Source organism: Thalassophryne amazonica, chromosome 12 (assembly GCF_902500255.1).
Source record: "Thalassophryne amazonica chromosome 12, fThaAma1.1, whole genome shotgun sequence".
NCBI classification, from domain to species: Eukaryota; Metazoa; Chordata; class Actinopteri; order Batrachoidiformes; family Batrachoididae; genus Thalassophryne; species Thalassophryne amazonica.
Window position 1 is genome coordinate 30,665,042 of NC_047114.1, and position 12,546 is coordinate 30,677,587.

Genomic DNA, 12,546 nt, shown 5'->3' on the forward strand with positions numbered 1-12,546 from the left:
GCACGAAGCCCGGACCCCGGAACTGGGCCGAAGAACAGACTCTACGTCCCACCAGAGGCTAGGGCTGCAGTCCTGGACTTCTGTCACGGCTCCAAGCTCTCCTGTCACCCAGGGGTGCGAAGAACCATGGCAGTTGTCCGGCAGCGCTTCTGGTGGGCGTCCCTAGAGGCCGACGTCCGGGATTATATCCAGGCCTGCACCACCTGCGCCAGGGGCAAGGCTGATCATCGCAGGGCTTCGGGACTGCTCCAGCCGCTACCCGTGCCTCATCGCCCCTGGTCCCACATCGGCCTGGATTTTGTCACGGGCCTCCCACCGTCCCAGGGCAACACCACCGTCCTCACGATAGTGGACCGATTCTCCAAGGCGGCCCACTTTGTGGCCCTCCCGAAGCTCCCGACTGCCCAGGAGACAGCGGACCTCCTGGTCCACCACGTCGTCCGGCTGCATGGGATTCCAACAGACATCGTCTCCGATCGCGGTCCCCAGTTCTCCTCGCAAGTCTGGAGGAGCTTCTGCCGGGAACTGGGGGCCACGGTATGTCTCTCATCCGGGTATCATCCCCAGACCAACGGGCAAGCAGAACGGGCCAATCAGGAGGTGGAACAGGCCCTGCGTTGCATGACGGCCGCGCACCCGGCGGCCTGGAGTACCCATTTGGCCTGGATCGGGTATGCCCATAACAGCCAGGTGTCGTCAGCCACCGGCCTCTCCCCTTTTGAGGTGTGTCTGGGGTACCAGCCTCCTTTGTTTCCGGTGGTTGAGGGAGAGGTCGGTGTGCCCTCGGTCCTGGCCCACCTGCGGAAGTGCCGTCGGGTGTGGCGTGCCGCCCGTTCTGCTTTGCTGAGGGCCCGGATGAGGACGAAAGCCCATGCAGACCGTCGGCGGACCCCGGCCCCTACGTATCGGCCAGGGCAGGAAGTGTGGTTGTCAACAAAGGACATTCCCCTCCAAGTGGTCTCCCCTAAACTGCAGGATCGGTACATCGGTCCATTTAAAATCCTCAAGGCCATCAGTCCAGCCGCGGTGAGGCTTCAGCTTCCGGCCTCACTGCGGATCCATCCCGTTTTCCATGTGTCCCGGATTAAGCCACATCACACCTCACCCCTCTGTACTCCGGGTCCGGCACCACCTCCTGCCCGGATCATCGATGGCGAGCCGGCTTGGACTGTGCGCCGGCTCTTGGATGTCCGAAGGATGGGCCGGGGCTTCCAGTATTTGGTGGACTGGGAGGGGTACGGCCCCGAAGAACGCTCCTGGGTGAAGAGGAGCTTCATCCTGGACCCGGCCCTCCTGGCCGATTTCTACCGCCGCCACCCGGACAAGCCTGGTCGGGCGCCAGGAGGCGCCCGTTGAGGGGGGGGTCCTGTTGTGTGGGCCGCTGAAGAGGAGGTACTGCTGGCCCACCACCACCAGAGGGCACCCTGCCTGGAGTGCGGGCTCCAGGCACCAGAAGGCGTTGCCACCTCACAGGAGCAGCCGGGGTGACAGCTGTCACCTACGACAGCTGTTACCAATCATCTGATCCGCAGCGGTATATCTGCAAGACGTCATCTCCACTTCTTTGCCGAGATATCGCTCTACCAAGGAGGTAACGTTCTCAGCTGACTGTGTTTCTGACAGGAATATCTGTTGCTTGTGTGTGTTGGACAGCAGATATTCTGTTTCTTTTTTCAACGAGAGGTGGAGGTGGTTTTCCCACCATACGTGTTGCTGGGTGCACACGCACCCACATCTAACTGTTTTTGTTCCTCGCCAGCAGTACCAGATCCGACAAGCGGAGGCAGTGGCCACCTGGGTGTTCGGGACTTGGCGGCTCCAGTATTCCCGGGGTTCGGTGGCGGAGGAAATCGTGTGGTTCCGGTTCTGCTTTGGACGGACGTCTCTTATCTTCGAGCCTGCCCACGTGACACATTTTTTGTGAATTGACTACTTGTCTACAATTGTAATTCGCCGTGTTGGTTGTGCTTCTTCACAACAGTAAAGTGTTGTTATTTGACTTCCTCCATTGTCCGTTCATTTGCGCCCCTGTTGTGGGTCCGTGTTCCTACACTTTCACAACAACTAGTCCCTAAAGGCAACTATTTTTGGTTTCAAATTTGGGCAAATGCAGTCCCAGAAAATCCCGAATGTGACAAACAAGAAACCGGTGTTGTAAACAAGTCAATGCTGCTAAAAATACAAACTTGCAGAAACAAAGATACTATTCTGACATGGTTTGCACATAAGACTGGCATAGCATGTTTCAAGTACACACATATATGTCAGAAGGTGGGGGGGGGGGGGGGACATACCATATTCTGTCCCCCCTGGTTGAAAAGGTAGGGGGGACATGTCTCCCCATCTCCCACCAAATTGCGCCCATGGTTATGTTTACCACTGTGTTACATAACCTTTTCTTCTAGCAACACTCAATAAGCATTTGGGAACTGAGGACACTAATTGTTGAAGCTTTGTAGGTGGAATTGTTTCGCATTCTTGCTTGATGTACGACTTCAGTTGTTCAACAGTCCAGGGTCTCAGTTGTCGTATTTTGCGCTTCATAATGCGCCACACATTTTCAATGGGTGACAGGTCTGGACTGCAGGCAGGCCAGTCTAGTACCCGTACTCTTTTACTATGAAGCCATGCTGTTGTAACACGTGCAGAATGTGGCTCGGCATTGTCTTGCTGAAATAAGCAGGGACGTCCCTGAAAAAGACGTTGCTTGGATGGCAGCATGTGTTGCTCCAAAACCTGGATGTACCTTTCAGCATTGATGGTGCCATCACAGATGTGTAAGTTGCCCATGCCATGGGCACTAACACACCCCCATACCATCACAGATGCTGGCTTTTGAACTTTGCGGTGGTAACAATCTCGATGTTCCTTATCCTCTTTTGTCCGGAGGACACGACGTCCATGATTTCCAAAAACAGTTTGAAATGTGGACACGCCTCATTTTCGTCACAGCAGCACAAATTCATTCTAATTCATTCCGTGATGGCTGCACGAAATTAAAAGTGAAGTGAGGGGGGGTCGGGGTGGGTATGGTTACAGTGGGGGGAAGGAGTTGGATTAGGTTATGGTTAAGGTTAGGGTTGGAGGTAGGAGTAGGGTTAGTAATAGTGAGTTTAAAAAAACCCTGTCACGAAAATTTGACTAATTTCGTGACAGGAGCACAAAAAAACCCAAAACAAAACGTGAGACTGAACTGTTTATACCCAATCATGACACTCATAGTTAGTGTCCTCAGTTCCCAAACGCTTATTGAGTGTTGTTAGAAGGAAAGGTGATGTAACACAGTGGTAAACATAACACTGTCCCAGCTTTTTTGAAATGTGTTGCAGGCATCCATTTCAAAATGAGCAAATATTTGCACAAAAACAATAAAGTTTATCAGTTTGAACATTAAATATCTTGTCTTTGTGGTGTATTCAATTGAATATAGGCTGAAGAGGATTTGAAAATCATTGTATTCTGTTTTTATTTTCATTTGACACAACGTCCCAACTTAATTGGAATTGGGGTTGTAGAATGGTCTGTTGACGCTGTGTGTTTTTGCTACACTAGTTCCATCAGCCACAAATAAAGTCTGTTTAGACTTCATTTAGACAATCATGATTTTCTTCTCAGGGGCTCTCTGATTACAGCTGAGAGACCTGGACACTAACCAGTGACCTAAGACAATGGCCAGATGTCTTTAGTACTAGGTCTCTCTGGGAATCTTTGTGCACCACTAGAATGACTTTCTGTCAAACGAGCAGTTACTTAGGGGGACTCAGATAAGGAGTATCACTTACATGGTGGTGGAATGTCAGCTATGATATTTTGTTCATGTGGCATGTTTCTCTGGGAATGATACAGTATGCAAGTATCCTAGTTTTGAGGATCCCAGCGGCTGGTGAAGGCCAAGGTGATGCATGTCCATGTGTCACATCCCTGTGACAGATACAGAACTACTTTCAAGATGTGGGGATGGACCAGTTGTTTGCCTGAATGGTTACCACCCTGTGGTTTACTTGTTATTAAGCATTAAATGTAGATTTCAGACCTTTGACAAACATTTATGCCATTTCCAACAGCTGAGTTGTTGCTTGATAGACAAATCAAATGTGAAGCATCACACTGTCTGATGTCTGTCAAAATAACAAATTCTGTTTCACACAACATTTTAGTTGCACTGTTGGTATTTTTTAGGGGACTATTTACTGTGTAAATTTCTCACTTCAAATTCAGATAGCCATAAACCAATACAATGTGCAAGCTTTCTTTTTCTGTTTTTAGGTTTTGTAAAGATGCATTTGAAAGAGACTACAAGGCCACCATAGGAGTGGATTTTGAAATTGAGAGGTTTGAAATCTGTGGAGTACCCTTCTCTCTTCAGATGTGAGTATTTTGAATTAATCATACTTTAAAGTCTTTGAGTTTTTTTTGCCATGTGTGTAATCACTTCCTTTTAAAATGTATAGCTGGGACACAGCTGGGCAGGAAAAATTCAAATGCATAGCTTCAGCATACTATAGAGGTGCTCAGGGTAAGACAGTAAAATAATTTTGGTGTAGGTCTCATCTAACACATTTTACAGTGAATAAATTAATAACAAAAATGTCTTGTTTATCTTTTACAGTCATCGTCACAGTTTTTGACATGGCAGATATTCAGTCACTGGACCACACATGGTAGGTTTCTGAGATTAGAACATTAGGATAAGTTGTGTTTCCAAAGTGTCTTGTTTCACTACTGCAGGGCCTTCTCAATGGTGCTAAATGTTTTGTATTTTGGACCTTTTATCAATGTTTCCATCAAGACGAAATTAAAATTAAAAGTGAAGTTGGGGGGAGGGGGGTGGTTATGGTTAGGATTGAAGGAAGGAGTAGGGTTAGTAATAGTGAGTAAAAAAAAAAAAAACCCTGCCAAGAAAATTTGACTCATGACGGGAGCATGACAAAAAAAACGTGAGACTGGGCTGTCCATCGCTGGCGTGAAGTGCATATACGTATACACTCAACAAAAATATAAACGCAACACTTTTGGTTTTGCTCCCATTTTGTATGAGATGAACTCAAAGATCTAAAACTTTTTCCACATACACAATATCACCATTTCCCTCAAATATTGTTCACAAACCAGTCTAAATCTGTGATAGTGAGCACTTCTCCTTTGCTGAGATAATCCATCCCACCTCACAGGTGTGCCATATCAAGATGCTGATTAGACACCATGATTAGTGCACAGGTGTGCCTTAGACTGCCCACAATAAAAGGCCACTCTGAAAGGTGCAGTTTTATCACACAGCACAATGCCACAGATGTCGCAAGATTTGAGGGAGCGTGCAATTGGCATGCTGACAGGAGGAATGTCAACCAGAGCTGTTGCTCATGTATTGAATGTTCATTTCTCTACCATAAGCCGTCTCCAAAGGCGTTTCAGAGAATTTGGCAGTACATCCAACCAGCCTCACAACCGCAGACCACGTGTAATCACACCAGCCCAGGACCTCCACATCCAGCATGTTAACCTCCAAGATCGTCTGAGACCAGCCACTCGGACAGGTGCTGAAACAGTTGGTTTGCATAACCAAAGAATTTCTGCACAGACTGTCAGAAACCGTCTCAGGGAAGCTCATCTGCATGCTCGTTGTCCTCATCGGGGTCTCGACCTGACTCCAGTTCGTCTTCGTAACCGACTTGAGTGGGCAAATGCTCACATTCGCTGGTGTTTGGCACGTTGGAGAGGTGTTCTCTTCACGGATGAATCCCGGTTCACACTGTCCAGGGCAGATGGCAGACAGCGTGTGTGACGTCGTGTGGGTGAGCGGCTTTCTGATGTCAATGTTGTGGATCGAGTGGCCCATGGTGGCGGTGGGGTTATGGTATGGGCAGGCATCTGTTATGGACGAAGAACACAGGTGCATTTTATTGATGGCATTTTGAATGCACAGAGATACCGTGACGAGATCCTGAGGCCCATTGTTGTGCCATACATCCAAGAACATCACCTCATGTTGCAGCAGGATAATGCACGGCCCCATGTTGCAAGGATCTGTACACAATTCTTGGAAGCTGAAAATGTCCCAGTTCTTGCATGGCCGGCATAGTCACCGGACATGTCACCCATTGAGCATGTTTGGGATGCTCTGGACCGGCGTATACAACAGCGTGTACCAGTTCCTGCCAATATCCAGCAACTTCGCACAGCCATTGAAGAGGAGTGGACCAACATTCCACAGGCCACAACTGACAACCTGATCAACTCTATGCGAAGGAGATGTGTTGCACTGCATGAGGCAAATGGTGGTCACACCAGATACTGACTGGTATCCCCCCCCAATAAAACAAAACTGCACCTTTCAGAGTGGCCTTTTATTGTGGGCAGTCTAAGGCACACCTGTGCACTAATCATGGTGTCTAATCAGCATCTTGATATGGCACACCTGTGAGGTGGGATGGATTATCTCAGCAAAGGAGAAGTGCTCACTATCACAGATTTAGACTGGTTGTGAACAATATTTGAGGAAAATGGTGATATTGTGTATGTGGAAAAGTTTTAGATCTTTGAGTTCATCTCATACAAAATGGGAGCAAAACCAAAAGTGTTGCATTTATATTTTTGTTGAGTGTATAAACTCAACACTTTTGGTTTTGCTCCCATTTTGTATGAGATGAACTCAAAGATCTAAAACTTTTTCCACATACACAATATCACCATTTTCCTCAAATATTGTTCACAAGCCAGTCTAAATCTGTGATAGTGAGCACTTCTCCTTTGCTGAGATAATCCATCCCACCTCACAGGTGTGCCATACCAAGATGCTGATTAGACACCATGATTAGTGCACAGGTGTGCCTTAGACTGTCCACAATAAAAGGCCACTCTGAAAGGTGCAGTTTTGTTTTATTGGGGGGGGGGGGATACCAGTCAGTATCTGGTGTGACCACCATTTGCCTCATGCAGTGCAACACATCTCCTTCGCATAGAGTTGATCAGGTTGTTAATTGTGGCCTGTGGAATGTTGGTCCACTCCTCTTCAATGGCTGTGCGAAGTTGCTGGATATTGGCAGGAACTGGTACACGCTGTCGTATACGCCGGTCCAGAGCATCCCAAACATGCTCAGTGGGTGACATGTCCGGTGAGTATGCCGGCCATGCAAGAATTGGGACATTTTCAGCTTCCAAGAATTGTGTACAGATCCTTGCAACATGGGGCCGTGCATTATCCTGCTGCAACATGAGGTGATGTTCTTGGATGTATGGCACAACAATGGGCCTCAGGATCCTCGTCACGGTATCTCTGTGCATTCAAAATGTCATCAATAAAATGCACCTGTGTTCTTCGACCATAACAGACGCCTGCCCATACCATAACCCCACCGCCACCATGGGCCACTCGATCCACAAAATTGACATCAGAAAACCGCTCACCCACACGACGCCACACACGCTGTCTGCCATCTGCCCTGGACAGTGTGAACCGGGATTCATCCGTGAAGAGAACACCTCTCTAACGTGCCAAACACCAGCGAATGTGAGCATTTGCCCACTCAAGTCGGTTACGACGACGAACTGGAGTCAGGTCGAGACCCCGATGAGGACAATGAGCATGCAGATGAGCTTCCCTGAGACGGTTTCTGACAGTTTGTGCAGAAATTCTTTGGTTATACAAACTGATTGTTTCAGCAACTATCCGAGTGGCTGGTCTCAGATGATCTTGGAGGTGAACATGCTGGATGTGGAGGTCCAGGGCTGGTGTGGTTACACGTGGTCTGCGGTTGTGAGGCTGGTTGGATGTACTGCCAGATTCTCTGAAACGCCTTTGGAGACGGCTTATGGTAGAGAAATGAACATTCAATACACGAGCAACAGCTGTGGTTGACATTCCTGCTGTCAGCATGCCAATTGCACGCTCCCTCAAATCTTGCGACATCTGTGGCATTGTGCTGTGTGATAAAACTGCACCTTTCAGAGTGGCCTTTTATTGTGGGCAGTCTAAGGCACACCTGTGCACTAATCATGGTGTCTAATCAGCATCTTGATATGGCACACCTGTGAGGTGGGATGGATTATCTTAGCAAAGGAGAAGTGCTCACTATCACAGATTTAGACTGGTTTGTGAACAATATTTGAGGGAAATGGTGATATATTTTTGTTGAGTGTATATATATATGTATGTATGTATGTATGTATATCTACAAATTACTTAACATAATGCCACTCTGGGCAAAGATAACGCCCAAAAGATGTAATGGTCTCATCCTATTTTGTGCAGCTGTGATGGTGACAGAGTTAAGATTGGGTTAATGTTGACTGATTTTTTGCTGATTACTTGCATTCCCACATGTCATATTGTTAGATGATGGAAACAGTTTCAGTTTTATGTTCAGTATTATTGATGTTTGTGTTCTTTTACCATAGTCAGTGGTTGAAGGAGGCCATGAGAGAAAATGAGCCTCACTCCTGTGACATCTTCTTGGCTGGGACTAAGTGTGACTTGTTGGTGAGTACAGTGACATGCGCCAAACAAAATACAAAAGCAGGATTCAGTAATTTCAAAGACTTTAGAGCAATTAATAATAAATGCATATCCAACAATAACAACAAAAACCAGGTGGGTTATGGAGCACAACATTGCCAATAGTACCTGGTGCCATCACTGTGAGTGCAACATGTGCACAAGTGCAACATTTCTCCTTCACAGAGTTGATTTTGCCAACAGTCTGTGCCAAGTTGCCAGAGAGGTTTATGAGTTAGAACTCAGAATTACTCTGTGTGCATTAATGGAGACTGTCTCAAAGATTGTCAGTAGATGCAAAATATAGTACTGTCAGTGGAAGAGCTGGTGCTTTTCCTCTGCCAGGAATTGTTGCAATGGTGTACAGCGGCCGTGTCCAAAGTATTCCAGAAAGGGCGAAGAGGGTGGAGGTTTTCTTTGCAGCCGCTGGAGTCAGTGGCTGCAAAGAAAACCTTCACCTTCTTGGCCCTTTTTGGAATACTTTGGACACTGCTTGTGTACAGGCCTCTGTGATATACGGTGCATCCGTAAAGTATTCACAGCACTTCACTTTTTCCACATTTTGTTATGTTACAGCCTTATTCCAAAATAGAGTAATTTTTTTCCCTCAAAATTCTATTCACATTACCCCATAATGACAACATGAAAACAGTTTTGTGATTTTTTTGCAAATGTATTAAAAATAAAAACTAAGGCATCACATGTACAACCCCAATTCCAATGAAGTTGGTACATTGTGTGAAATGTAAATTAAAACAGAATACAATGATTTGCAAATCCTCTTCAACCTATATTCAATTGAATACACCACAAAGACAAGATATTTAATGTTCAAACTGATAAACTTTATTGTTTTTGTGCAAATATTTGCTCATTTTGAAATGGATGCCTCCAACACTTTTCAGAAAAGCTGGGACAGTGGTTTACCACTGTGTTACATCACCTTTCCTTCTAACAACACTTAATAAGTGTTTGGGAACTGAGGACACTCATGACTGGGTATAAAAGGAGCATCCCCAAAAGTCTCAGCAGTTCACAAGCAAAGATGATGCGAGGATCACCACTTTGTGAACAACTGCATGAAAAAATAGTCCAACAGTTTAAGAACAATGTTTCTCAACATTCAGTTGCAAGGAATTTAGGGATTCCATCATCTACAGTCCATAATATAACCAGAAGATTCAGAGAACCTGGAGAACTTTTTACATGTAAGCAGCAAGACCAGAAACCAACATTGAATGCCCGTGACCTTCGATCCCTCAGGCTGCACTGCATTAAAAACCGACATCATTGTGTAAAGGATCTTACTGCGTGGGCTCAGGAACACTTCAAAAAACCACTGTCAGTTAACACAGTTTGTTGCTACATCTACAAGTGCAAGTTAAAACTCTACCATGCAAAGCGAAAGCCATACATCAACAACATCCAGAAACGCCACCGACTTCTCTGGGCCAGAGCTCATTTGAAATGGACAGACAGTGGAAAAGTGTGCTGTGGTCTGATGAGTTCACATTTCAAATTGTTTTTGGAAATCATGGATGTTGTGTCCTCCGGACAAAAGAGGAAAAAGACCATCCAGATTGTTACCAGCGCAAAGTTCAAAAGCCAGCATCTGTGATGGTATGGGGGTGTGTTAGTGCCCATGGTATGGGCAACTTACACATCTGTGATGGCACCAACAATGCTGAAAGGTACATCCAGGTTTTGGAGCAACACATGCTGCCATCCAAGCAATGTCTTTTTCAGGGATGTCCCTGCTTATTTCAGCAAGACAATGCCAAGCCACATTCTGCATGTGTTACAACAGCGTGGCTTCGTAGTAAAAGAGTGCAGGTACTAGACTGGCCTGCCTGCAGTCCAGACCTGTCGCCCATTGAAAAAAATGGGCGACAGGTCTAGGTTTCCAGCGTCTCCAGCTAGCTGGAGACGCTGGAAACTCTTGTGTGAACAGATCAAACTTCACTCTGTGATCCTCGAATATGTTTTTTGAAGAGCTTCAGATGCACAAAGGGCGACAGTAAACCGGAAGAAGAAGAAAAGGCGAAGTTAGCGCGAAAAGGTGGAAGAGCTGAGAAGGTTGTTGAAACAGCGGCTAACTGCTGCTAATGAAGCCGAGATATTTGAGTTGGTAGAAACAAACAGATCGCAGAGCAGCAAGAAGAAACGAGTGGATTTAAAGAAGAGAAGAAACTAGTTTTCAAGCCTGAAGTTCGCTGATCCACGGCAGCTACTGAGGATTGTTTTTCACCGGCGTGGCTCCACCTGAAGCCCGAGGCGTCAGCGCACATCCACCGGCGTGGCTTTACCGAGGCCCGAGGCATCAGCGCACATCCACCGGCGCGGCTCCACCTGAAGCCCGAGGCATCAGCGCAGTTCCACCGGCGCGGCTTTACCGAGGCCCGAGGCGTCAGCGCACATCCACCGGCGTGGCTCCACCTGAAGCCCGAGGCGTCAGCGCAGTTCCACCGGCGCGGCTTTACCGAGGCCCAAGGCGTCAGCGCACATCCACCGGCGCGGCTCCACCTGAAGCCTGAGGCGTCAGCGCACATCCACCGGCGCGGCTACACCTGAAGCCCGAGGCGTCAGCGCAGTTCCACCGGCGCAGCTTTACTGAGGCCCGAGGCGCCAGCGCAGAGTTATCTGACCATGGGTCCGAAGAAGGCACTGACGGCGGAGGAGGGAGACGATATCAAAAAGTCCCTGGACTTTTTGTCTGAGGAAATCTCTGTTGTTAAAATGCAGCAGAAATCCATTATGGAGCTGGTGGAAGAAGTGAAGGCTCTCCGGATCCAGAATGCCGAGAAAGACCGGCGTCTGGTGTACCTGGAGAACCGTGTTGCGGAGTTGGAACAGTACACAAGGATGAACGACGTTATTATTACAGGAGTTCATATTAAACTTCGATCCTACACACGGGCGGTATCAGAAGACAGCGGAGGGGAGGCCAGTGAGCAGGAGGCCAGCTCAGTGGAACAACAGGTGGCTGACTTCCTGCAATCTAAAGGTATTCAAATGGACTGTAATAACATTGAAGCGTGCCACCCCCTGCCCAGGAGAGAGGATGGAGACAAGCGAGCTGTTATAATGAGGTTTGTCAACAGAAAACATAAAATGGCATTGTTAAAACAGGGACGGAAACTTAAAGGAACAAACATATTCATCAATGAACATCTGACCAAAAGAAACGCAGACATCACCAGGAAAGCTCGTTTCTTAAAAAAGCAGGGAAAAATTCAACAGACATGGACATCCAACTGCAAAACATTTATCAAATTGAATGGAACACCAGAACAAGCGAAGGTTATGGTAATCAGGAACATCGAGGATCTGGACAAATACGACCAATAAGGTATGAGGACACAAACACATCACAACACCATGACACAGACCAGAGGAACCTATTCATCTACTACATCATCTACATCTGGAGACAAGAAGGATATAACTCAAAGGATTGCTGATCATGGAAAAGTAGAACTGAGAACATTTAAATACACAGACCACAATGTACTGGACTTGGAGCACGATATAGACCCGGACAATAATTTCTTCTCAAATATCAATGACAGTTGTTGCTATTACACAGATGAACAGTTTAATCGGCTCATTAAAACGGATAACAAATTATCAATAATCCATTTCAACAGCAGAAGTCTATATGCAAACTTTAACAACATTAAAGAATATTTAAGTCAATTTAAAAAAAATATTTAACATAATTGCTATATCAGAAACATGGATCAATGAAGATAAAGGAATGGATTTTGAACTGGATGGATATGAATTTAATTGTGTAAACAGAAAGAATAAGAGTGGAGGAGGAGTGGCTGTGTATGTGGATAAGAACATGGATTATAAAATAGTAGACAATATGACAACTGTGATTGATAACTTATTAGAATGTATAACTATTGAAATATGTGAAGAAAAAAGCAAAAATGTATTAGTCAGCTGTATATATAGAGCACCAGGATCTAGTATTGAAACATTCACTGACTGTATGGAAAAAACGTTCTCAAAAACTAATCAAAAAACTGTGTTCATTTGTGGTGACT

At 46.3% G+C, this 12,546-nt stretch overlaps 1 protein-coding gene across 1 annotated transcript in view; it reads left to right on the forward strand.

The window, feature by feature from the left end:
• Positions 1 to 12,546, forward strand: part of LOC117521193 (ras-related protein Rab-36-like) — a 40,909-nt gene that overhangs the window by 28,078 nt on the left and 285 nt on the right. Inside the window, exons 5-8 of the mRNA XM_034182542.1 lie at positions 4,267 to 4,368; positions 4,452 to 4,516; positions 4,610 to 4,661; positions 8,395 to 8,522. Coding sequence (XP_034038433.1) covers positions 4,267 to 4,368; positions 4,452 to 4,516; positions 4,610 to 4,661; positions 8,395 to 8,522 — 347 coding nt within the window. The remainder of the gene's footprint in view (positions 1 to 4,266; positions 4,369 to 4,451; positions 4,517 to 4,609; positions 4,662 to 8,394; positions 8,523 to 12,546) is intronic.